General features: G+C 63.6%; 2 protein-coding genes across 3 annotated transcripts; one reads left to right on the plus strand and one right to left on the minus strand.

Moving 5' to 3' along the window:
* Positions 1-27: 27 nt before the first annotated feature.
* BOP1 (BOP1 ribosomal biogenesis factor) lies at positions 28-25759 on the minus strand. Its single transcript, XM_044914706.1, has 16 exons — positions 25658-25759; positions 24155-24355; positions 13584-13664; positions 2839-2993; positions 2641-2758; positions 2463-2564; positions 2181-2393; positions 1945-2106; positions 1778-1858; positions 1629-1698; positions 1400-1532; positions 1140-1320; positions 767-1055; positions 570-654; positions 385-492; positions 28-289 (listed from the first exon to the last, which is right to left on the minus strand). The coding sequence occupies exons 1-16, from the start codon at positions 25757-25759 to the stop codon at positions 136-138; spliced, it is 2235 nt and encodes a 744-aa protein (XP_044770641.1). The 3' UTR covers positions 28-135.
* Positions 4584-6169, plus strand: SCX (scleraxis bHLH transcription factor). 2 transcript variants are annotated; one of them, XM_021688869.1, is made up of 2 exons: positions 4584-5156; positions 6110-6148. In XM_021688869.1, the coding sequence occupies exons 1-2, from the start codon at positions 4584-4586 to the stop codon at positions 6146-6148; spliced, it is 612 nt and encodes a 203-aa protein (XP_021544544.1). The 2 variants fall into 2 exon arrangements, 1 of the variants encoding a protein (XP_021544544.1); XR_006539905.1 differs by lacking the exon at positions 4584-5156 and adding an exon at positions 5945-5984 and having other exon boundaries at positions 6110-6169.
* Positions 25760-25871: the final 112 nt, after the last annotated feature.

A 25871-nucleotide genomic window follows, 5' to 3' on the forward strand; every position in this document is an offset into this window, starting at 1 on the left:
GCTGTGGGAGGGCCGCTGGTCAGGAACCCCGAATCAAGGTCACACCAGCAGTCGGCGGGGAACACCTGTATTGAGGGTCCTGAGCACGCGTGCGCCGCACCCCCCACCCCCACCCCCCGGCGGACACCGGGCGGCCTAGGTGAAGAGGCGGACGGTGCCATCGGCCCCCGAGGAGAAGACCCATGGCTGGGTGGGGTGGAAGGCCACGTCCAGGACCCCCAGGTCTCGGGTCAGCACGTGTCCCCGCAGCACCTTCACCGGCACCAGCAGCGGGTTCTGCAGCAGGTCACTGTGGGGGAGGGGAGCAGAGGGCCTCAGGGTGGGGGGTGGGGGGTGGGGGGCGGGACCCCCAGCTGGGCAGGGCACACAGGGCTCAGCACTCACTTGTACACCATCCCGTGGCAGACGATGATGCTCCCGTCGTCGGAGCCGGACGCGAACAGTGGGTACTGGGTGTGGAAGGCCACGGCCCTGAGGGCCTTCTTGTGGTGTCTGGAGGGCAGGGGCTCGGTGAGGGCAGGGGAGGGCAGGGGAGGGCCCGCCGGCAGCCGCTCCCCGCCGCCACTCACCTCAGCACCCTGTACGGCTCACAGGAAAGGTCCAGGTCGAACCACACGAGCTTGCTGTCATAAGTGCCGCAGATGACGTTGTCCCCTGGGGGCAGACGGGGCGGTGGGGACCTGCGGGGCGCACGCTCCCCTGCCCCCCTGCCCCCGCCCGCCCTCACCTGCGGGGCGCACGCTCCCCTGCCCCTGCCCGCCCTCACCTGCGGGGTGCACCGCCAGGCTGGACACCCACTTGCAGTTTGGTCTTAGCTTCTTGGTGAGCTCCTGGCGCAGCAGGTGGTAAAGGCGGATGCTGCGCTGGGAAGCCACCAGCAGGAAGGGCCGCAGGGGGTGGAAGGCCACGCGCTGCACCTGTCCATGGCTACGGCGGAAGGGGCTCTGGCTGCGGTGCCGGCTCAGCTGGTGGATCAGCACCTGCGTGTGGCCCGCGGCGGCCAGCACCACGGCCATGTAGTCCCCACGTCCATGCCAGGTCACCTGTGTCACCGGCTGCAGGAGCAACACCGGCTCAGCTGGGCCCTCCCCTGCCCCCTCCATCCTAACCCACACCGCCAGCGGCCCCCCACCCCACACCTTCCCGTGGCAGATGCGCAGCCTCAGGCCCGCCTGGCGCTCGTCCTCCGAGGCCTCCAGCCAGCGGGCGGGCTGCACCGCGGGCTCCTCGGGCAGGACGAAGGCACTCAGCAGCTGGTCCGTGCCGCTCACCACCAGCCGGTCCCCCAGCGCTGGGTTCAGTAGCAGCACCGAGTCCTCTCTGCGGGCCGAGTGACACACAGGCCCTCAGGCTCCGGTCTGTGCCCGCGGCCCCCAGCCCCCCCGGGCTGCCCACTTACACTGCCACGGCCACCAGGCCCACGGTGGGGTGAGGGTTCCAGGCAACGCTCCTCACCACACCCCCCACGGGCACGGTCCTCATGCAGCGGGCAGTGGCCACCTCCCAGAGCCGCACCGAGCCATCGTCGGAGCCTGGAAGCAGCAAACAAGGCCCCCTCCAGCTGCGGGGCGCCCCCCCGGCCCAGCAGCCCCCCACCCAAGCTGGGAATGCCCCCACCCCAGGCTCACCTGAAGCCAGCCACTGGCCATCCGGGGAGACACTAAGGCAACGGACAAGGTCGCTGTGGCCCCTGTAGACCTACGGAGGAGAGGCACTGAGGCGACAGACCCCCACCCCGAGGCTCCCCCCCGGCCAGGGGATTCCCCCACCTGCTTACCAGGGCCTGGCACGTGGGGAAAGGCTGCAAGTCCCGCGGCCGGGGCAGTTTCGGGATGAGGTCTTCAGGGTCCACATTCACCTGGGACAGGTGAGCACGAGGTCACCCCGCCCATGTCCTGTGCGCAACCCCCCCGCCCGGCGCACTGCTCCCCGCCCCACACACACCCTCATCTTGCGCTGCCGCGGGCACAGATAGAGGTCGAGGCAGCGCTCGAAACGCTCCTGGATGAAGCGGCCGTACGCGGGCACGGCCCGCAGGCTGGGGAACTTGTGCGGCAAGAAGTTGAGCTTCCTCTCACCCGGCTCCTGCTGCTGCCACGCCAGACGCTGCGGGGACAGGGGTGAGCTGGGGCGCGGGGCCAGCCATGGGGGCCCAGACCCCACCGCAGTGCAAGGCCCACCTCCTCTTCACTGGGCAGGTACTCGGGAGGCGGGTTGTAGGACTCCGCGTGGCCGGGCAGGGCCAGCTTGGGCGCGGGCACGTGCATCTTGTGCCGGCCCAGCACAGCGTCAGGGTCCTCCTGCGCCCAGAGGTCGTAGAAGCTAGGGGTGCGGTCCCGGGGCCGGTGAGGCTGGATCCAGCCCATCTTGATGGCGTGCACCATGCGAGAGACCTGCAAGGACAGGGCAGGTCAGTGCGCGTGGGGACGCGGGAGCGAACTCCGGACGCAGATGGCACCTACCTTCTCCTTCTCCACCAGGGACGGGATGAAGCTGCGCTTGTCGGCAGGTCGGTTGGTCACTGGGTAGATCATCAGGTCCCCGCTGAAGAAGTCCACAGCCGGCTGGGGACACAAGCAGACGTGAGGGCCAGGACCCTGCAGCTGAGCCCCACACCCAGGGCGAGCTGCTGCCACCTACCTCGTACGGATCGAAGCTCCCGTCCCCAAACTGGCCCCTCTGCAGCCGCCGCACCAGGGCCACCTGCTCGTCGGTCAGCCGCACATCATGCCCTGTCATCCGGTCCTGCACCGTGCGCCTGGGGGGCCGGCCGCCCATCAGAGGCAAGCTCGAAGCCCCCCCGCCCCGCCCCCACCGGCCCCATCCGAGCCTGCTTACCAGTAATCAGGGTTGTCCATCTTGTCCAGAAACTGGTCCAGCTCGTCACGGGTCCGCAGGGGCTTGTAGATGCGCCTGCCATCCAGATCATAGCCCACGTGGGGGAAGTCAGCGTACCACTCCAGGGGCACATTGCCCACCGTGTTCCGGATGTCCTGGGGCAGCAAGCCAGCGTGTCAGCATCGGGCACCCCCCGTGCCCACCCCTCCCTCCAAGCTCCCCAAGAGTCACAGGCAAGGGCGGGGGGGAACCAGCGAGAGCAAAGGGATGGGCCTCGAGGCTGGTGGGACGGGACCCGGGCACCCTGAGACATGCCCTCTCCCTGGGGTGTGACGTGGCACGGCGGCCGGTGCTGTCCCCCACCCCCCCCCAACAACTGGCCCTCAGAGGCGCCGGAGCTGTACCTTCACATTTTCCACTGAAGTGGTGCCAACCCCAGAGCCTCCCCCCTGGATTCCTTGGCCAGGACTCTGGGCAGCCACAGACAAGGGTGACCTCATCGCCCATGGGCTCCCTCCCCTGGTGGGGGCCTTAGGCAAAAATGGGTAGCCACAGGCAGGGACTCAGAGAAGACCCCGCCAACCCACTCCAAGGGGAGGTAGAAGCCGCTGCGTTCTGCCCTGCAGGCATTCGAGGACCCTCCTCAGCCCTCCCTGGTCCTGCCCCCCACCCCAGAGCAGCCACATTCCTGGACACACATTCCTGGTCGAGGCCCCGGCCAGCCACCACCCTCCCTCCGCCCAGCACAGAGACTGCTGCCCAGGCGGCCGCTTCCTGAACAGTGGCCACAGGGGGAGGGGCCCAGATGAGACTGAGCACAGCGGGGAGCCCGAGGGCCCCTTGCAAGAGCACAGGACCCCCTGGGCTCTGCCCATCTGCACCTGCCTGCCCCAGTCCTGCCAACTTTCATACTCCCAGCAGGCCCGTCCTCCGGGGACACCCCCTGTGCCCCTGCCCTTCCTTCTCTGCACATGAGTGGGGGGCCACCCCTGAACTGGACAGACCCTGGAGCATGCAACAAGGGGATGGGGAGGCTGCCCCAGAGCAGGGTCTCAGGCAGAGAGCACAGCGTGGGCCAGAGCTGGAGGGTATGACTGACACCAGGAGGCTGCGCCACCCGGGGACCCCACGCACAACTCGCGCTGGGAGTTGTGCTGGGACGGTGGGGTGAACTCCAGCCCCCTGGGCTCTGTGCCCCCTCCCCACTCTGCCTGGCACAAAAGGCCCAAGTGTACACAGGAGAGGGAGAGAGAGAGACAAACAGGGTGTGGCCCAGCACCAGCGCCAGGGCATCTGAGTTAACTTGCTCACGCAGGGGGAGAAGACCTGCCTGGGTCACGGGTCCCACTTGACCCTCCTGCCCCCTGCGGAGGCAGAGGGAGAGGGCTGCACAGCCCCGGTACCCCCCCGAGGGGATTCCCACTTCCCCACAGCCCCCAGAGACAGCGAGATGCTGCAGGCTCCTTCGGCGTGGCGCGAGAAGGCAGAGGGACGAGGGCCCCTGCTCTGTGCGGCCTCCGGGGGCTGGGAGGCGGGGAGGAGGGCGGGCCGGCGCGGGGGAGGGGCCGCCGCCACTATAAAGGCCCGGCCCGCGGCCCCTCTCCAGCCCGGGACGCACACGTGCGCGCGGCGCCGCAGCCGCCACCGCGGGCCCCCGAGACCCGCGCCTCCCCGGCCCCCGGGCGGCCGCGCGGCTGGCGGCATGCGCTGTGCAAGGCGGAGCTGACGGCGCGCCCGCCGGCCCCATGTCCTTCGCCATGCTGCGCTCGGCGCCGCCGGGCCGCTACCTGTACCCCGAGGTGAGCCCGCTGTCGGAGGACGAGGACCGCGGCAGTGAGAGTTCGGGCTCCGACGAGAAGCCCTGCCGCGTGCACGCAGCGCGCTGCGGCCTCCAGGGCACCCGGAGGCGGGCCGGGGGCAGGCGGGCGGGGGGCGGCGCCCCGGGGCCCGGTGGGCGGCCGGGCCGAGAGCCCCGGCAGCGGCACACAGCGAACGCGCGCGAGCGGGACCGCACCAACAGCGTGAACACGGCCTTCACGGCCCTGCGCACGCTCATCCCCACGGAACCGGCCGACCGCAAGCTCTCCAAGATCGAGACGCTGCGCCTGGCCTCCAGCTACATCTCGCACCTGGGCAACGTGCTGCTGGTGGGCGAGGCCTGCGGCGACGGGCAGCCGTGCCACTCGGGGCCTGCCTTCTTCCACGCGGCGCGCCCAGGCAGCCCCCCGCCGCCGCCCCCACCGCCCCCCACCCGCGACGGCGAGAACGCCCAGCCCAAACAGATCTGTACCTTCTGCCTCAGCAACCAGAGAAAGTTGGTGAGTGTCGCCCACGGGGCATCCACGGAAAGAGGCGAGGAGGATGTGGCGGCCTCTGCCTCCATACCACCCCAGCCACCCACACCTGCTGGGCAGAGAACGGGGCCAGAGGCCGGCAGAGCAACCCCGCCCCCACCAGCAGCACCTGTGATCCAGTGCGCCCAGGGGTCCAGGAGGGGAGGAGCATAAGAAGGCCCCGCTGGAGCAGGCAGGGCTGGGCCTTCCCTGGGCCTTCTCCCCTCGAGTCCCCAGGGACACAGGTGCCCATGGGGACCAAACAGAGCCAGCCAGGGCTACGTGGGAGTCTGGGAAGCAGGGAAGACACCAAACTGGAAGAGGCTGGGGGACCAGACCAGGATTGGTTCAAGAAACTCTGGCCCCCCAACCCTGTCCCCAAAGGAAGGGGACTCGCCCACCACCACCCCCCATCTGTTTGCCCTGTCAAAGCCCCTGCCACCGGCCCCAGGCCTATTGGGCACCTGCTAGCCCTCCCGTGGCCCTGGCCCAAGCCCCCAGGGCTGCCCACTGAGACCCCCGGGGGGCTGTGGGCTCTGCAGACAGGAGGCTGGCGGGAGATGTGGGGGCTGGGGGAGAGGGCCACGTTGCGGGAGCGCTGGCCGGCTGTGATTTACAGCCCCTGCCGTGCTTGGTGGCACCGGAAAAGCAGGGTGAGCAGGGAGAAAATGCGGCGCGGCTTTTCCCGATCCCCATTTCCTCTCCAGACAGCACGCGTGAGCTCCTGGGGCCTGAACATCTGGGAAATTTAATTTTACAATTTCGGCTGTGCAGCAGTGTACTCTCCTCCCCAAACTGCATGGGGAAGCCGGGGTGAGCGTGGAAGGGGGTGCTTTCAGCACCCGCCACCTGAGACAGCACCCAGTGGGGAAGCCCAGAGGCGCGGGCTGGCGCTGGGTCTGTGGCCAGGCCCTGACACTGCCCCCTCCCCTCTGCAGAGCAAGGACCGAGACAGAAAGACTACGATTCGGAGCTAGAGGTGGACGCCGCTGGGCTATCCACAGAGAGCCCCCGTGGACCTGACTCGGGCACAGGCCTCCTGTGAGGGCGCCCAGCAAGCCAGCCCTGCCTCCAGCTACAGTGGGGCCGACGGACAGACAAGTGTGCAGGAGTCTGCACTGGCCCAGCGGGCCCAGGCCCACCGGAACCTTCTGTGCTGGCTTCCTACCTGGGTTTTCTTCTGGTCACTACGTGCTGGCATCTTGTGTCTTTGATATGATAATATAAAGTCTGGAAACTTTGTATAATTAAAAACAAAACAGTATCGTCCAACCGTGGAAGCACACAGTTCTCTTGAACGGTTCAGAATCCAGCCTGAGCCCAGCCCCCGTGGTGCTCTGGGAGAGCTCACTGCTCCCACCTTCGGTGCTCCCTGGGCCAGAGGCACCACTTCTCAGGGAAGGCCTCTACCCTCCAGGGGCTGGGCCACCCCTCCCAGGCCTGAGGCAGAGTGCGGCACCTCCTCCTGGCCTGAGGGGCTGAAGGAGACCGGTGAGGGACAGGAAAGGACAGAGGGAGCCCACTGCCACGCAGCAGGGGACCGGCCAGTCCAGTCTCCTCTCCAAGGGCCTGCCCGGCACCCAGGCGTCCCTGAAGGGGTGAGGAGGGCAGAGCTCACAGCACCATCATGCCAAGCCTCGGGGCGTCAGCCTTTGCCCAGAGACCCAAGAAGCAGACGCTTGGGGGAGGTGGAGTGAGGGGCGCTGCCCGGCACAGCAGGTTTCCAAGCCTGGGTGGGCCTAAGGGTCCAGGCCAGATGGCAGCCACCTGCATTCACCCCTGGGCCCCCAAAAGGGCTATGGGTCCCACCCCTGCTGGGGTACCCTGGCCCCCCCCCCCCTCCGGGCTGTAAGAGGAGAGGAGCTCCATGACCCCTGCCCCCCCGGCCCTGCGCTCAGCCGCCTGCAGCAGTGCTCACACGGGAAGGAGGGAACCCTGGCTGCCTACCGCTCTGCCCCACCCAGCTCCTCCAAAGGCCCCACCTGCTCGTGAGGAGAGCAATTTCAGGCCCCCGCCCCAAGCTCTGCACAGCTGGCTGACCATTAAAATCCTGCAGGTGACAATTACGGTTTAGCGGCTTGAGCTCGGCTGGCACAGCACAGAAGAAAAGCAGGGGGTGGCCCTCTGTGAGCCACCTCCCCCCACACACACACACCCCCTGCTGGTCAGGCAGGCCAGCAGCCTGACTTCCGGCCAGACCGGGTAGGGAATGGCCGAGGGCGCCAGGTGCTGGCCCTGGGCCCCCCCCCAGCCCTCAGCACAGGCTCCAGGGCCCCCACTGACACCCTCCTGGGCCCCCAGGGAGAGGCCAGGTGCCGAGGCCCACGTGGGCACCCCAACAGGGCAGGGCCAGAGCTGCCCCCCTCCTCTGCACAGAGGGGCTCCGGGGAACTGCGAAGCAGGAAGCGGTGGTGTAATTTTGGAGGAAACTCTCAAAGCCAGAGCCATTAAGGGCCAGAGAGGGGGCTGTGTCCACCGTGATAGAAATATAACAGGATAAAAAGACGCCACGGCAGGTTCCATTCAGAAAGAAACCCAACCCCAAATTTCCTTTCCCTAATCCTGCAGGAGCCTACAGCTGGCCAGAAGAAGGAGGGAGAGGGCAAGCCCCCGCCCCGCCCGCCTGCCCGGAGACGTGGGGGTCCAGATGGGGGCTGAGGAAGGCCCTGGGGGAGGTGTCCGGGGGAGTCAGGTGCACCCCAGGGCCTCTGTGCCTGCCTCCCCTGCCTCACTGGTTACGGGGTGACGTTCTATGGGGAGGGTCCGTGGCCCACCTGCCCCTCACCTACTGTAACCACATTGCCACAGCTGAGCCTGGGTGGGGGATGCAAACCTCCCTTACGAAGCCCCCCGCCCAGATGACAAGCACCCGAGTGGGCACCGACCTTGTGGTCACGGAGCAATGCGGCAGGAGACAGAACGGGGAGCACGTCCGGCATGAGGCCAGAGGGGAGTGCAGAGGAAGGGACAGCCCCTGGAGCCCCAGGACTGAGGGGGTGTCAGGAGACCCCTGCAGGGCATGCTGCCAGTCTGGGAGGCTGGTAGGAGAGGACCCCGGGGACCCAGCCCATCGGGGCACGGCGTGCACGGGCCAAGTTCTCTGCTGCCGGGCCTGTGACTCCCAACAGTGGCTGCAGCTTGGCCGACTCAGGCCTGGGCAGAGGGCCCGGTGCTCCCTGAGCTGCTCGGTAGCAGCACGGCGGCGGTGAGGGCCTGGCCCGCCAGCCAACAGGAGGGAGCGGAGGGGGCGGGGGAGGAGCACTCCGTCACCCTCCACTGCTCCAGAAATTCAAACCAGACTGGGGGTGGCGGGCTGGCCCGAGCCCGGCGGCCCCACTTGAGTCCACTCGGCTCCTCACAGCCACTGGGCCGGGGGTGGCAGGTGCTCCCTGCCCACTTCAGGCCCCGCTTCCTTCCCAGAATGCTGGCCTTGCCTTCCACCAGGAGGGACAAAGACCCAGGGCTCCCCCGTGTGTACACCCCAGAGGCAGCTGGAAAGGAGGGGCCAGGCCCGCGCCCTGGGCCAGCCGCCGCCGCCTCTGTGGGCCAAGCTGGGCTGGAAACACTCTGATGGGCCCCGGCTGTCAGCTCCCTGTCCCCGGCCTGGGGAATGAGCTGCCGGCGGCACCACATGATTCATCACCAGGCCCGAGCCCGCAGGCCAGCCGGCCCCCACCCTGCTCAGCACCTGTGGGCTGCCAGGAAGCACATGTGACCCTGTGGGGGCAAGCACCCCCCGACCCCTCCAGGTCAGGCGCCGAGCTTGGAGGCACGGGCTGAGGACACAGACACCCCCCCATGCTCTCCTGGGGGGCCACTCTGCCCCAAGGACAAGCCTCTGGGATGGGGCCAGCAGGGGTCCCCCACCCCCCAGACTGCACCGGACATAAGCAGCAAGCAACAACTGGCTGATGTGTCGGCTGGGATTTTTCCGCTCTCGATGAGCCCCTCCCCTCCCCCTCCCCAAAGTGGCTGCAGCTGTCAGGACCGCAGATTGGAACTGCAGGTACGGCGCTGGCCTGCTGCCCACCTCCCTCCCGTGTCTGTCTGCGAGGGAGGAAGCCGGCCCACCTCTGGAATCCTTCACTCTCTCCTCGTTCTGCCTCTCCCACCTGTCCCCTGGGAGCGTGGGGTCAGCCGCCCTCGCTCAGGCTCTCTCTTTTCCCTTGCCCCTCTCCGATTACAATGCCGGCAGTGTTCGCTCAGCCCCCTGCACGAAGCTCCCGCCTGTCTCCGAGCGCCACTCAGCCTTCCTGAGCCTCAGCCTCTCCTCGATCCTCCACCGTGTTTAATCTCTGTCACAGGACCGGGCAGGGGGAGGCGGGCCGTGTGCCCCAGGCTCACCTGCTGCATCTGAACCCAAAGAAGGTTCCAGCAGGATGAGTCCTGGTTCACGGACCAAAGGGGAGAAAGCCAGGTCCTACTTGGCCTCTTCCTGCCTCACAGGCCAAAGCCAGGTGAGGAGACTCCAGCAGGAGACCAGGCCAAAAGCAGAGGCCATGGACCAGCTGGATGGGCCAGGGGGACCAAGTGGGGAGCTCGGAGCCACCTTCCCAAACCTCCTCCATCAGACCGCCATTTCCACTTGCTGACTCAGGTAGCAGGACACCTCTGCGGCAGCCAGCCCAGACACCACCACCTCCCTCTGTCCATCCCTCTCGGAAGTGCTGCCAGCCAGGCCCAGCGGAGCCTCCCATGTGTGCTGGCCCAGGACCCCTCTGAGACCACTGCTTGGCCCCCCACCAATCCCTCCATGGCTTGGAGGTAGCAAGTCCACCCTCCATGGGGTCCATGGGAAGGGGAGGGTGCACCGAGGCTGCCCTAGCTCCCAGGCCCTCAGATCCCTGGCCCCCACCCACCCTGGGGGTCCCCTGACTCTGCAGTCCTGGGTGCGGGCACAGGCTCATGGCCCCCCTGCGGAGTGGAAGAGACCTGTTCTGAGACCCACACTTCAAACACAGAGCTGCTGCTGCTTGAGTTGGGCCTGGCCCCAGCTCTGCACACCTGCCCCCAGCCCCATCCCCAGTGCTCCAGAATCTCACTCTGGAGGACTCACCTCAGCCCCTGCCTGCGCCCCGTCCCCAGCCCACTCTGCAGTCCCCTCACCCACCTTCCTACAGAACTTGCCCCACTACCAGCCACACCTCCAGCCCCAGGGCAAACCCTCCTCCCTCAGGAGGCCCCTGTCCCCGCACTCTCCCACCGCCCTGCCCTGCGTGGCTGGCTTCCTACCGCCAAGGGAACGCTCCAAGTGGGCACACGAAGCAAGCTAGGGCCTCACCACCCACGTGCCCTGGCACCAAGAGACCCTGCTCTGTCCCAGAACGCGTGCGACGCCCCTCATCCGGGACAGCTGCTTCCACCACTGCACCCCCCCACTGACCCCCACCCTGCCCTCCCCACGGGGAGCCCGCTCTCCCGACTAGGGAGAAGCCCCAGGCCAGCACAGGGCAGGGGTGCAGCCCTGGCAGGAGGAGGGCATGCCTCCTGCCCCGGCGCCGCAGGCCTGGCTCAGAGGTGGAGCCCCACAGCGGCACCGAGGGGCACTCTGCGGTCACAGGCGTCACGCCCACGGCGCCCCGCGGCCACCTGCAAGGCCGTGGGTCAGACCAGTGGCAAGGGACAGACTCGCAGGCTGGCTGTGGGGGTGGAGGGCCCACACGAGCAGGCGGAGCAGGCGGAGCGCCCGGCGCTCTCCACAAACAGCTCGAAACCCGAGCCGACAGGCCCCCGCTGACGCAAGCGCTCTGAGTGCGCGGGCGGCCAGGAGGGGCGGGGCGGCGGCCCCGGGAGGGGCGGGAGGCCGCCAGCACTGGAGGCAGCTGCCGGTTCAGTAGCTGGGAGAAGCCATTAACGGCCGTTTGGCGAGAGAGCAGAGGGGATCGCGGGCTCTGGATGCAGACAGGCCTGGGCCCGTCCCTGCGGGATCCCAAGTTACCGCGAGGCCAGGGCGCCGTGGCGCCGGCCAGGGCCGCAGCCCCGCCCCCTACCCCCAGCGGAGGTCCCGCAGGGGACAGGAGGGTGTCGGGCCCAGGGGTCCAGGGACTCGCATGACGGGGGGAGGATGCCTCCCAGCCTCTGTGGCCAGAGTTCATAGCCCCCCCCTCACCTCTCACCTACTGCCGGCCTCAGTTTCTCCCAGCTGCTCGAAACAAAGAGGGGCCGGAGGCTGTGAAGGCTGCCAGCCCCCGCCCCCCACCCCGCCCCACCTCCCCGGGGTCCGGAGGCTGGATGAGATCACGTCTGTGAGGTGCCGGTGCCGTGGGAGAGGAGTGGGGTGGACACAGCCTGCGGCTGCTCAGGACTCCCCCCGCCCCAGGACCCCCGCCAGACCCAGCAGCACATCCAGGGGACCTGGGCCCCAGTGCAGCTTGGGATGTGAATTTGGGGACTGAGAAGGGCAAATGTATGGGAACAGGGCTCAGAATATCCACGAAGGTAGAATGTCACTCATCAGTCAACGTCTGGGGTGGGGGGTTCCCCAAAGCCAGGGCCAGCAGAGGCCAGCAGTCAGAGGGTCCAGAAGCCCCAGCATCCCCCAGCTCAGGCCTCCGATCCAGACCCAGGGAGTGGGCAGGGCAGGGTCCAGGGGAAGGGAGGCTAGGTGGCACTTCCACCCCACCCTCAGGCCTCCACGCCGCAGCGTCCATAAAGGTTGTCTCTCCCAGGAGCACCAACCCTGTCAGGACACCTCTGCTGCTGGCCAGGGCCTTACGTGGGGTCCAGACACCACTGGCCACTCCCAAGGACACTGCTGGGAGAACGGACTCTGCCCTGACACCGCAGGTGTCCCCAGACTGTGGGCCCTCACAGGCTCCCAAAAAACCACGCCAAGCCACAGGGCACACCGGCCTCCGAGCCCCACGCTCCACACCACACCAGGTACCCAGTGGGGCCACTTGCCGCCTGGGCCCTGGGGCCTCTTCCCCAAAGCCCAGCACACTTTGCTTGGATTGCAAAGACACCCACGACGTCAGGGTGGAAGAGACCGGTGCCCACGTGCCCCCGATCACCCCAGGCACACGTGCTGCTCAGGGCAGGGAAGCATCTGTCGGCCTGGCGAGCTCCTGAAAGATGAGCCCCCTCGGGCTGCGGGCCGGCTGTGCTGGCAGAAGCTCGGGAAGGCGGGCACCAGGGCCCCCTCCTGTCACTCGGACATATGGGATAGTCATTGCCAGAGGAAGCGGCCCCCGCAGCCCCCACTGCGGGCGGCCGGGAGGAGCGCCTCCCCGTGGGCAGGCCCAGGCCCCTCCCCCGCCTCTGCACTCCATTTACAACCATCATCGATTTCTCAAAATACCAAATATAAAAAAGTAGCCGACAGGATGTGGCTGCCGACAGCCAGAGCCCCTGGGAGGGGGGAGACAGGCAGGGAGCCGCACTGCGCTGGCCCCCCCTCACCGTGTGCGCCCGCTGCTCCGGCCAGGAAACCAATTTATTTTGTTTTGTCTCTGTTCTCTGAACGCACAGAGACCAGATCGGGCGGGCAGCCAAGGCTCCTGCAGCCGCTGCCAAGAGAGCGTGAGCATGGGGGCGGAGGCCAAACAGGGGAGGGGGCGCGTGCCTCCCCAGGCCCCGGGACAGCCCCCGACAGGCGGCAGGAAGAACTCTGGAGGACGGCCGTCCCTGCGAGGCCCGCACCAACGCGGCCGTTCTCCCCCAGCCCCGAGGCCCGCGGCCCAAGGAGGCACCTGGGCGCACACCATGGCGCGGGGGCCACAGCCCTGCCAGTGACTGGGACACACCTGGGAGGGGACAGGCAGGAGGAGACAGCCACCTCGGGGCTCAGAGCTCCTCAGCTTCCAGCCCTCCCAAAGCAGGCAGGCCCAGGTAGCAGAGACACGGCCTCTGGCCCACACACCGGAGCGTCTGGATGCCAGATGGGGCACTCCTGGCCCACCACCATGCTTGTCCCTTCAGACCCTAAACTTGAGGGGACGCCTGGGATTCACTGGGGCCCACATCAGTCCACACCTCGAGGACACCAGGGAGGGAAGGGACAGATCGCCCAGAGGCCACCCACCTCCCGCACGAGGCTGCCAGGCGACGCTGCTCAGGCCTGTCACCCCGGGGGCCCAGCACAGGCCAGCGGGTGTACGGAAGCCAGCCCTGCCCCAGCCTCTCCGTGCCCACCGAGAGCACGAGCGCAGCCTCCACAGAGCACGAGGGACCCCAGTATCAGCCGGCCGTCCCACAGACACACGCGGGGGTTCACCACGTCACGTCCACCCCACTTCCTTCCCGAGCAATGACACACAGTCCAGCAGACATGTATCCCCAACCCCGGAAATTGCCCTTCCGGACCATGAGCGCGGCCCCTCACGGCGGCCTGACTCCTCTGCACCCAGGGCAGCACAGCCCAGGTGGGGAAGGCGCCCCCCACCCCTCGTGGGAGAGCAAGCCCAGCCCCACCTCCTCGTCAGAGCTGTCCTCCGCATACTCTTCACAGCCCTGCACTCTCGCCACCTCTGTCCTTGGGGAAGGGCTCCCAGCCTGTAAGAGAGAAGGGGACAACGGTTATGTCAGGACACTGACGCCCTCTGACCTCGGGCAGAGCCCACGCCCGCAGTCCCCTGCCCCCTCCTTGATGGCGGCGGCTCGGGAAGAACAAACTGTCTGTCCTGCTGGTGCTGAGGCCAAGCTTCCCGCCGCCCCCAATCTCTAAGCAGCTCCAACCTGGCCCTGGGCCTTAAGACAAGACCAGTGACACCCCAGGTCTCCGTGGGCCTCTTGGGCCCCACCCGAGGTCCTCTGTCAAGGGCCAGATTCATCGCCGTGTGCCAGCTCCGAGGAAGGACCCCAGGCAAGGGCTGACACCTGTACCAGACGGGAACAGGAACACTCAGCAAGGAAGCCACCAGCTGAGGGCCCAGCCGCCCCCGCACCCTCTAACGAAAAAACCGGCTGCAGGGCTCCTGGCCCAATGGCCCATACCCAGCCCTGCCAGGCCTAGGAGAGCCCAGGGTCGGGGAGCAAAGTGGGGGTGGCCACTTGGCGGCAGCAAGGAAGGGCGGGGCAGGGCCCACACCTGGGCCGGGCCGTCTGGAGGAGGGCGTGTGCACCTGCCGTCAGCCACGGCGGCAGGACCCTTCCCCCAGGAGGCCCCGGCGTCAGCCCAGTCGGCCAAGGGCCCAGAGAGGCACCCCTAACCTACAGAATGCCGGGAGGACACAGCCCCCAGGCCAACCCCAACCCACCAGGTCAGAGAGTGGGTGCCCCCGAACATTCACACCCTAACCTGGAAAAGAGATTCTTCCCTCACAGGGTGGGGGAATCGGGTGTACCGGAACCGGGACTGATGGGGAAAACAGCCCCACCTCTCACTCCCGGGCGCAGTAAAGTACTCGGGAGCAGGGGCCCCTGAGCGAGGCGCCCCCGCCAGAGCCCCACTCCCCTGACCGGGCAGGAGCCAGAGGCCTGTGAGGTGGCTCTTCCTCTCGCCTGTTTTTTCCCTCAGTATAAGGAGGGTGGGAGACTAAGTTTTTTTCCAGGCCAGGAACACGGCGGGATTCGGTTTCCATGTCTCCCCCACCCCCGCTCCCCATGCTGCACGCACTGTGGGAGCCCTGCCCGCTGAAAGTGGGTCAGCACAGCCCGATGGGTGCAGGGCGCGGTGGGGGGCGAGGAGGGCGAGCCCCGACCAGGGCTCCGACCAGGGCTCCAAGCTCTCCTCCATCCTTGCCCACAGCAGCGACCAGTGGACACACCTGCCCCAGGCCCAGGGCCAGGCAATAAGTCTCCTCAGCAAGCGCCCCTGACGCCGGGCCAGGGCCGGCGGATCCACGGTGCCGGCCTCCGGCCAGACTCCGCAGCTGCCCACGGCACCAGCCCACCCGACGCTCTCCACCAGCACTGAGCTCCGGAGAGTCCCACGCCGCCTGTGCCTCAGGCCATGGTCACGGGGTCCCAACAGGAAGTGTCACGGCCCCTCGTCCTCCAGGACACCCCACATCGCCCCGTGCTGGGTGTGGCCGGCCCCTGGGGACAGCATGCAGGCGCAAGGAGCCAGAGACAGGCAGGCCCCCCGACAAGGGGGGCCCCCCAGCGGAGGGGCTGCAAGTCCCCACACAAAAGAGCTGGCCCCCCGGCCCTCCTTGGTCTCCCTCCAGAAGTGCCGCTGCAGGGGACACGGTGGCCGCCAGGGGGCAGCAGAGCGCGGGCACGCGCAGCTGCAGGAACCAGGGGAGGCTCAGGGAGCGGCGCACACCTGTGGACACGACACCTGTGGACACGACACCTGTGGACACGACACCTGTGGACACACTTGGCCGTGGTTGGACACTGGGCATTTAAACAGGACGTGAAACACACAAGGGGAACACATCTTGTTTCTCTGCCCACCCCAAGACCATAATTAACACCATGAGGACCAAAGCAGGGGCCCCCAGGGGGCTCTGCCTCGATGGCATCGCAACTGCTAGAGACCCCCTGGCGGCCAGCATCAGACCCAGCCCAGCCACACCCCACCACCACCTGGCACGTGACAGCTCGGCTCCTCCAGCTTCTCAACAAGCGGGACCCCGACAGCCCCCGCGGTGACGCAGACGAGGGCAGCCAGGCTGGAACTCAGCTCCCTGCATGGCCTTCCTGTGGGGTGGGAGACGCAGAGGACAGCAGGGCAACAGCGGCCCCCACGCCCTGAAGGTCCGCGGGAGGTACGCCAGGCTTGTGTGCGTCCCCGACACCTGGGAGCAAAGGTCAAATCCAGGCTGCGGCGGGTAACGTGCGTTCTCGGGGATCTGGGGCGTAGCACAATCACACGAATGAGCACGACTGAGGGTCCACAGGGCTACCGGCCTGCCGCAGACCCCGCAGGGTGGCCAGCAGTGCTGCTAAGCCTCCTCGGGGAGCCCAGGACCCCGAACGGCAGGTATCAGCAAGCCCTGCGCACGCAGCTCATCTGACAAGAGACGCAGACGGACACTGAGCAGACGCGCAGTTTCTAAAGGGTATACGCTGCTGGGCCTGAAAAGACCAGGGGCAACACAAAGTGAAACTCCCCCTCGTTCCTGAGGGGAAAGGCACATGACTCGCTGGAGGGCCGGGAGACCGAGCCGGCCCCGCACAAGGAGACGGCTGCTTACACCAGAGACTACTCTGTGCTCCCCGCCTCCCCATTTACAACAGATGCGTTTAACGGGACTCGACGCCACCACTGCAAATGGCTGTGTGGGGACGAGGCCCATGACTCGCGCCAGCTCCAGGCCTGATTCACACGAGCCGCTCGCGCTGGGCCTGGCGATAGGATAAGGTGGGGGGCGTTTTGCACACAGTGGCGAGAACGTGGCTGTTTCATTGTTTTCTTTTAAATTTCTTTATTTGGGGGCACCTGGGGGGCTCAGTCGGTTGAGCGTCTGCCTTCGGCTCAGGTCATGATCCCAGGGTCCTGGGGTCGAGCCCGCATCGGGCTCATGCTCAGCGGGGAGCCTCCTTCTCCCTCTGCCTGCCACTCCCCCTGCTTATGCTCTCTCTGTCTCTGACAAATAAATAAAATCTTAAAAAAAAAAAAGTATGAATTGTGGGGCACCTGGGGGGCTCAGTCGTTAAGTGTCTGCCTTCGGCTCAGGTCATGGTCCCAGGGTCCTGGGGTCGAGCCCGCATCGGGCTCATGCTCAGCGGGGAGCCTGCTCCTCCCTCTTCCCCCACAGCTCGTAGTCTCTCTTGCTCTCTGTCAAATAAATAAAACGCTTAAATATTTCTTTATCTGAGAGAGAAAGAGCGCGCGCACGTGTGATATGAGGGAGGGGCAGAGGAAGGGAGGGGGGAATAGAGAGAGAGAGAGAGAGAGAGAGTGCGCGCACATGCATGTGGGGCAGAGGCAGAGGGAGAAGCAGACTGAACAGGGAGCCCGATGCGGGGCTGGATCCCAGGACCCTGAGATCATCACCTGAGCAGAAGGCAGACGCTTCATTGGCTGAGCCACCCAGCACCCTGGGAAAGAGAGTCTTAAGCAGAGTCTGAACCGAGTGTGGAGCCCAATGTGGGACTCCATCTCACTGTGGGACCCTGAGATCATGACCTGAGCCAAGACAGAGTTGGGACACTTGAGCGACTGAACCACCCGGATGCCCCAGACTGTTGCTGTTTCAAACCATGGCTACAAATCTTTGACTCTCCTCCCATCGAGGGCAGAGGCCATATGCCCGCCCCCGGTCCAGGTGGGTTCCTGGCAGGCTCACCTGTCCAGGGAAAGCAGCCCAGACCGACGACGTGGGAACTCAGAGTCTGCAGCTGTGCTCTGGAGCCCTGAGCCCTCTGGACGAGGACAAGCCCAGCAAGTGCCAACCATGTCGCAGCCTGGACAGATGAGTAAAGAGACCCCAGCTGTTCTTCCTTAGGACCCTCACCTGAGCCCCAAAACACGAGGTCTGTCCTAGAGCAGAACCCTGCAGGGGCACAGGAAACGGTGACGTGTTCCGAGTGCGCGGCCTAATTCTCAGGCGGGACCCAGCTGAAGGCAGCTGTGGGCCACCCCAGACATGACACCACCTCACCCTGCCTGAACACTGATCCCCAGAAATGAGAGTGCTGTAAAATGGCTGTCTGATGCTCAAGGCATTGGGATGGCTTGCGGAACGGCTGCCTACCTCCCCCCATGGGAACCAATCCCACCCCAGCCACTGGCTCACGTCCTTAGCTCTCCCGGTGGTCCCCAGGCCCTTCCCAGCTGAGGTGAGCTCTGTTAACCAGCTGGTGAGACTACCTGGGGGTGCCCGCCGTGCGGTACCCCACAAGCCACAGCGCCCACATCACACCCCACCAGTGCCCACGCCTGGACCCCAGCGTGGGCAGCACCACCGCGGCCCGGGCCCATCAGAGGATGCAGGGAAGTGAGGACCCCCCTGCCCACTGAGAGGCCCTGGTGAGCGGGAAGCACAGGTGGGTGTGCTGGGATGGGGGAGCCTGAGGCCGACCCCCCCACCGCTGCCTGCGGTGAAGGCAGGAGGGGCGCCGGCAGCACAGCGTGGGGGGGCACGGCTCCTCTCCAGCCTCCTTCGGGGAGGTGTGTGCAGAGGGCTCTGTGGCTGGGGCACAGTGTGAGGGGCAGGGGCCGCAAAGTGTGCCCCAGGAGCCCAGCCTGGTAGACAGGGACTCAGGTCAACAAGGTCGTGGAGCACCAGGACAAGTGAGCGGGCAGCCAGTCCTGAGAGGACCCGGAGCAGGGGTGGGCGCTCTAAGCGGAGGCAAATGGAGTAAGCAGACACGGGAAGTCTCTCCAGCGGAGAAGCACAGCAGTGCCCCGCGCCCAAGACTACAGCATCAAAACAAGCCAACCTGCCGGTTGCGAGCAGCCTGCGGCCACGGACCTCCCTGTGAATGCCCTGAGCCCTGAGACAAGACCTCCGTGGAGGAAGATGGGGACCCCACGGCCCCACCCTCCCGAGCACCTACCAGCCCCCAAATACAGTGCTCTTCCTCCCTTGAGCTCCTCCAGCCCCTGCCAGCACCCTGAAAGTACATCAACCCGCCTGCGTCCCTGACTCCCAGAACCAGTGAGAACACGAGTTACTGTCCCGCCGCTAAGCATGGGGCTACTCGGTTACATGACAACAGATAAGGGAGACAAGGAGAGACAAAATGGCACCTGGCGCCACAGACGGGAGACCTCAGCCCAGCGGAACGGAAAGGACCCTGGTGGTCCTGACCCCCTACGTGCGGGCCGGGCAAATGCACAGCTGCTCCCACCAAGGGACGCCGACCAAAGAAACTTCTGAGATCAGGGGAAGGAAACTAAGGGTCAGGGAACAAAGGGGGTTAGGAGAAAGTTCTAGGACGAGATTAAAAAGAAAAGAACTGACGGAGACAGCTATTCCCTCCTTATATTCCTTCCCCATAAGGACCCATCGGCCCCCTGGGAGAGGGCTTGGGGGCACTTCCTGGGGTCCACTCCAGCCTTGAGCTAGAGCCCCCGGGAGTGGGGAGCAGGGAGCGGGGAGGGGGCTGCAGGCCCAGCTGGGCAGAGAGGCCCAAGTTCAGAAGCGGCACACGCCAAGGGTCCACGTGGCCTTCTCTGACCCACGCGAAGGGGAATGAAGCGCAGCCTGCCGAGCCCGACCTTTGAGACACGAGAGCAACGAAAACTTCCCGTTTTGGGCATTCTCAATACAGCTCAAACAGTCCTCACAGAAAGACAAGAAAAGATGCCCCTTTGTAATGTAATGTAAGAAAATACCATAAAGCAACAAGAGACCACATCTTCCATGTGTCAAAGTAGGAAAAAGAAAGACTCTTAAGCACACATGGTCTCGGCGGGTACGGGAAATAGGTGACTGAGGCGGCTGTCACGAGTGCTAAGTGGCACTTCCCTTCCACTAAAAATGCTCTGGCCTTTGACCCAGAGATGCTTCTGGGAACGCATCCCAAGAACTGCTTGCACATGTGAGAACGAGCATACGCCACGGGACTTCGGCAGCACTGCCCACCACCGGGGCGGCCCGCACGCACCGCGGACACCAAGTGGTGAGGACAGCCCTCAGAGCCAGAGGGAAGAGCAGAAGACAGAAGTTAGGAAGCAGGCAGGCACGGCACAAACGGAGGCCTGGATGTACAAAGAACACCCTAGACAGACCCAGGCACAGTCCTCATCCTTAACGCAGGGGCAGGAGGCAGGACAGTGGGAGGGACGACCCTCAGGAGCTTCCCAGCGATCACCCTGTTGTGTCCTGTGATGCTTGTCACATAATCCCACACAACCCTTAAAAAGAAAGCGGTGGACATGTCTGAATCGCGTCCAAAGACCCAAGAGGAAGTGGAGAAGGAGGAGCTCACATACAGTGGTGCCCAGGGCAGCCTGGCACCAAAGCGGGCCATGTCTCCCCAGGACGACCCTGAGCACCTGGGCCATGTAACCCCATCCCTCCCCATGGGAAAGGAAGGCGGAGACTCAGGGCAGTCCCCCCAGAACGTGCCAGTGATCACCCGGCCATCCACTCTCATCCCTGGATGACTTCAGCAGGATAGTCACAGCCAGTCTGGGATGGCCCTGTGGCAGACGTACCTGGAACCCATGACTTGTGGGGCAGGGTCCCCTGACAATGACTTATCAGCCCCGTTCCTCCCAGAACAGGAAGGCAAACCCTCCGGCTCCGTCTTGTAGAGGTCAGTCAGCTGACTGGAGTGCCTGGGCCGGGTGCATCCCACTCCAGTCCGCAGAGCTGGACCGTGAGCAGCACCTCTCCCTGCTGGCTTCGGCCTCAGGCCATGTCCCTGACGTCAGCACGCAGCCCCACGGGGAGGCGGGGTGCTCTTCGGGCGCGTGCAGCAAGGTGGCAGGGAGTGGGGGGTGGCTCGCCCATCCCTGGAAGTGGTGGAAGCCTTGACACAGGTTAAGGTGGACAGAATGCGGAAGGAAGAGTGGCAGGAGCACATAGTGGCCGAGAAGTTAGGGGAAAGCCCCATAGCGTGGTGCCGGTCGGCGGCCTGGTAAGAACCAGGCCCCAGAAAGGAGGCACAGGAATGGGAGGAAGAGCAGCTGGGCATTTTCTGTGGCCACAGAAGCCAACGTGGGTCCCTGGGAAGTTAGCACTTCCACTTGCAGAAGTAGCTCCCCTAAGACTGCTCCAAAGAGTGAGTGTGAGCACAAGAGGTGGAGTGGGGAGCCAGCTCAACCAGATGGAGTGTGGCGGCTGTGGCGGAACAGTGGAAAAAAGGAGAGATGGGGAGATTTCCACTAAGGACTGAGAACACCCTCCCTCCACCTCAATCCTCTCTCTTGGCCTAGAGAAATTCAACCCTAGTAAAATGACAACTGTGCTTTAGAACACAAAATACTCCAACAGGGGCCACCTGTACCGCTCAATTATAGCACAATAAAGCCAGAGACGTGAACACCCAAGCAGGGCAGGATCCTGCGGTGGCAGCCCAGGGTGGTGTGTGGAACTCAGAACCGCTCATGACTTGCGGGGCTCATGTCCAGGATGACCCACAGGAGACAGGGCTCAGAGCCTGGGCGTGAAACGGGAGGAGCTGAGGGGACTGGCACACTGAGGCTCCCCAGCACAGCGCACACTGGGGGGGCCGTGGTCCTGGCTTCAAGCCGGGGCGCGGATCGGGCTGCTGTGGAACCAGAGACAGCCTCACCCCCCTCTGAGAACTGGTCCCATCCAGGCGGCCAGAGCCAGCTTCCCTGGACTGAAGGCTGGAGAAGGGAGGGCTTCGGTCCCCGCTGAATGCGCCAGCAAGCAGACCCGAGAAGGTGGCCTTGCAGAGAACACACAGCTCCGCGGGCACAGCACCGGACGGAGAGCCCAGGCGACGAGCACCGGCCCAGCCGCTCAGAAGAAGGGAGCGTGGCCACGCCCACGATGGTGCCCCTCCACCAGACTCCACGTGCCAGCCGCTTGAAATACTTGCACACGTTACCTAGCTTAGAGAACTTAAGTAGAAATTTTTTAAAGGGGCACCTGGGTGGCTCAGTCGTTAAGCGTCTGCCTTCCGCTCAGGTCATGATCCCAGGGTTCTGGGATCGAGCCCCGCACCGGGCTCTCTGCTCCGCAGGAAGCCTGCTTCTCCCTCTCCCACTCCCCCTGCTTGTGTTCCCCCTCTCGCTGTGTCTCTCTCTCTGTCAAATAAATAAATAAAATCTTAAAAAAAAAAAAATTTTTTTTAAGTGGGGGAGGGGCAGAGGGAGAGGGAGAGACTCTTAAGCAGGCTCCACGCCCAGCAGAGGGCTCGCCCCCATGACCCTGAGATCACGACCTGAACCAAAATCAAGAGCCGGATGCTTAACTGACAGAGACACCCAGGCACCACAAATAGAACATTTTTATTTAAAAAGTTATTTAAACTTTTTTTAAGTAGGCTCCATGCCCAACACAGGGCTCGAACTCATGACCCAGAGATCAAGAGTCACATGCTTTACCTACCGAGTCAGCCAGGTGCCCCAAAAGTGATTTAATTTTTAAAAATTATTTTTAGGGGCACCTAGGTGACTCAGTTGGTTGAGCATCCAACTCCTGAATTCGGCTCAGGCCGTGATCTCAGGGTCATGGGATCAAGCCCCTTATCGGGCTCCATGTTCAGCAGAGAAACTGCTTAAGAGTCTCTCTCTGCCCCTCCTGCTCAGGTGCACGTACATGCTCACGGGCACATACACGCTCACGCTCTCTCTCTATAAAAAATTAATTTAAAAATTATTTTTAAAATTTTATTTCTAAAAAAGGATAAAAACCCCTTTTCAAAATAAAAAAAATTAGGGGCTCCTGGGTAGCTCAGTCGTTAAGTGACTCTCGATCTTGGTTCAAGTCTTGATCTCACAGTCATGAGTTTAAGCTCTACCTTGGGCTCCATGCTGGAGCTTTATTTATTTTATTTTATTAATTTTTTTTATTTTATTAATTTATTTATTTAAAAATTTTATTTGTCAGAGAGAGAGAGCAAGTGAGCACAAGCAGGGGGCACGGCAGAGGGAGAAGCAGGCTTCCCGCTGAGCAGGGAGCCCCATGTGGGACTCGATCCCAGGACCCCGGGATCATGACCTGAGCCGAAGGCAGACGCTTCACCAACTGAGCCACCCAGGCGTCCCGTGGAGCCTACTTAAAAATAAATAAATAAATAAATAAATGTGTGGATCCTTAATTGTAAAAGGAGCAATGATGTGGAAAGATGATTATTAGCAGTGGTCACCAATTGGAGCATTGGTCTTGAGGAAGAACTTCCACTCTTTACTGAGTAGTGTTGATGAAAGATTTAATTTTTGTCAAGGAAGGTACATTTTGTAATTTTAAAAAGTTAAAAAAAAGGAGGAAAAATAGTTCAGTTGCCCATCATCCTACAAACCACAGTCAATACAGTTCGCACATCATCTCTCTATGCACACCGGCATTATGACTAAAGCTTGAATGGGTAGAAGGTTTAAATCTCGGTACCTGGGTGGCTCAGTTAGTTAAGTGTCTGCCTTCGGCTCGGGTCGTGGTCCCGGGGTCCCGGGATCAAGTCCTGCATCGGGCTCCCCGCTCGTCTGCTTCTCCCTCTGACCCTCCCCCCTGCTCTTTCTCAAATAAATAATCTTAAAAAAAAGAAAAAAAAAGGTTTAAATCTGACTTTAAATCCTTTCCTTCCTAGGAAACAGATCAAACAAGCATGGCTTTTTGGTTTCTATTATGGGATTAGATTTCTGTATGACTCAAGGTCATAACCTTCAGAACACTAGACCCATTGGAAATACAAATAGTTATGAACTACTTTCTAAAACATTCTAGGGGTGCCCAGGTGGCCCAGGTGGCTCAGGTGAGCCTTCGGCTCAGGCCATGATCCCAGGGTCCTGGGATCGAGCCCCACGTCGGGCTCCCTGCTCCACGGGAAGCCTGCTTCTCCCTTTCCCGCTCCCACTGCTTGTGTTCCCTCTCTCGCTGTCTCTCTCCCTCTCTCTGTCAAATAAAATCTTTTAATAGATAAATAAATAAAACATTCCAAAGAGCAAATACTGTATCTTAATTAAATTAAGCTTTTCTCTCATTTTTCTCACTTAAGACAAGGGGGAAGTGCACCCTTCCCCATCATCACAGGGACAGGTACAGGCCAAAGCCTCACCCAGCCAGGCTCCCTGGAATCAGGCTCAGGTGTTCGGGTGGCTCCCTGTGTGTCCTGTGAGCTCCCCACCAGGCAGTCCCTTGCACATGAATCCCTACCTCAGGCTTTGCCCGCAAGAAATCCAGCCTACAACTGAAAGTGGGCTGAGTTCCATGGAGAGGTGACATCAGAATCACCTGAAGAGGCCCAGGCATGTGGATTTTTGGAGTTCCTGAGAACAGAGCACATAACTGTGGTTGAAAAACAACCCCCAAGAGCTCAGAGCACTCCAGCTCTAATCAAGTGTTCCACTTGGCACCAAATGTGCCCACAGGTGCATCAGAGGAAGGAAACTTGGGAGAAAGCAGTGTGGGGACAGCCCCCCAGAGAGCCTAAGACCTGGCAGTCACTTTCTTTCCTGGCCATCTTCATCTAGAGAGGAGAGCCTACTGGCAGGCTCCTCGCTCACCCACCTGCACCTGCTGCCCAGTGGTCTTCTCCATTCCGCTGGGGCCCTCATCACTGCTGACCCCATCCTCTCTCTCGGCTGGGTCATCTTCACTACTGTCGCTGCCGGAATCTTCCAGGCCTGAGAACACACTCTCCTCGCTTTCAGACAGGCCAGAATCACTGCCATCCTGGAGGCTGGGAGCAGGAGCACAGGCGAGAGAAGGCTGCAAGGAGCACAGTGTTGATGACGGCCACACCCCCAGGCCACCCACCACCCCACAGGCACCCTGATGACCCATGGCTCTGTGTGGTCAGCCTCCAAGGCCAAAGCCCTCAGGTCACAAGCTTCTATCTCCACCAAAACCATCCACCCAACCCGGGCAGAACCTTCCTCACTGTCCACCTCCACTGACAGTATGGCCACCTGCCCTCGGAAGGGACACTGAATTTCTTGCATCTCACAAGGGAAGGGCTTTTCAAGGACAACATCTCTTTCTTAGAGTTCAGTTCCCATCACATTTCCAACCCAGGCTCTCCATCCTGTGCATCCCACGCTGGCAAACTCCAGAGCTATGAGGGCACTGAGGCAGAAGCTGGGGCCAGCAGAGGTACAGGACCATGGAGGGGCTTTTCTCTCTGAAAGAGAAGCCTCGGTATCCAACTAGATTGAGACCAACAGTTGATCAGTAAATTGTAAAGGTGGGCTGAACAGTGACAAAAATGATACAAATCTGACTCAAAAACAAGTATATACCCACTCGTCCCCTCCTCGGGTAGGGCCCCAGCTTTTTCTGAGCAGAGCCCTGCTTACCAGATACCATCTCACCCCTATCTCTACAGGACACAGCGCACAGCGGGTGAACCCCGTCGTTGCCGTCTAAAAACGAACAGGAAATTGTAGACTTCTAGGAAACTTCCGAGTACGGAATCCTGGATTTCACTGTTTTTCAATAGTTTACAACGCTCTCACCCAGCTGGGCAGCCTGCACTTTGCGTAGAAGCTGCTGGCCCGCAGGCGAACAGCACGAAGGAGAGTCCGCTGAGAGGCGCTCAGCTGCACGTGCTGCCAGGACCTTTACAGCCCGGACGTACTGACATCCACCGCCGGCGTGGCCGTCCGTCCACTTAAGACACGTCCCAGGCGGTAAGCCCTGGGTTCGTTCGATCGCCTATCTTCCTCCACTTTTAGAATATGCCTGACGTGCCCCAGCGCGTAAATACGTACTTATTCACTGGGGGAGCGAGCGCAGATCTGTGCGATGGGAGGATGCACAATCCAAAGGGTTTCAGGGCTGCCGCACAGGATGCCACCTCTCCTGCCCACCTCTCCCTACTCCGCCTCCCCCTCCAGCCGCCCCCGCGCAAGGGGTGCTCCCTGCCAAGGCCGCACAGGACAGGCGAGCCCTCTTCCGCACACTCCCAGGCCCGCCGCGCGCTGGGGGGCCTCGCGGTGGGCCGACGAGCCACCACGTGCGGCCCCGGGCCCCGCCGCCCGACCCCGCCGCTCGGACCCGCTCCCCCGTCACCTCCTCCGGCTCCGGCTCCGGCTCCGGCTCCGGCCCCCGCGGCCGCTTCCCGGGCCGCGCCCCCGTCGCCGCTGCACGCCCCGCGCCCCGCGCGCCCGCCATGCTACCCGGCCCGTCCCGACCGCGCCGCCACTTCCGGCAGCGCAGGCCGCGTGGGAATGGGGCGGGGCCTGCGGGGTCAGGGGGCGCGGCCCGTCCCGCCCTTCCCGGCCCG

The sequence above is a fragment of the Neomonachus schauinslandi genome, chromosome 4 (genome assembly GCF_002201575.2).
Source record: "Neomonachus schauinslandi chromosome 4, ASM220157v2, whole genome shotgun sequence".
Classification (NCBI taxonomy): Eukaryota; Metazoa; Chordata; class Mammalia; order Carnivora; family Phocidae; genus Neomonachus; species Neomonachus schauinslandi.

Excerpts from the sequence above, each read along its gene's own strand:
- SCX (XM_021688869.1), top strand. The coding sequence starts at position 4,584 with ATGTCCTTCGCCATGCTGCGCTCGGCGCCGCCGGGCCGCTACCTGTAC. Across the intron at positions 5,157-6,109 it reads TCAGCAACCAGAGAAAGTTG|AGCAAGGACCGAGACAGAAA; the intron begins GTGAGTGTCGCC and ends TCCCCTCTGCAG.
- BOP1 (XM_044914706.1), bottom strand. The coding sequence starts at position 25,759 with ATGGCGGGCGCGCGGGGCGCGGGGCGTGCAGCGGCGACGGGGGCGCGG. Across the intron at positions 2,394-2,462 it reads CCCTGGTGGAGAAGGAGAAG|GTCTCTCGCATGGTGCACGC; the intron begins GTAGGTGCCATC and ends CTGTCCTTGCAG. Across the intron at positions 1,321-1,399 it reads GGCCTGGTGGCCGTGGCAGT|AGAGGACTCGGTGCTGCTAC; the intron begins GTAAGTGGGCAG and ends CTCGGCCCGCAG.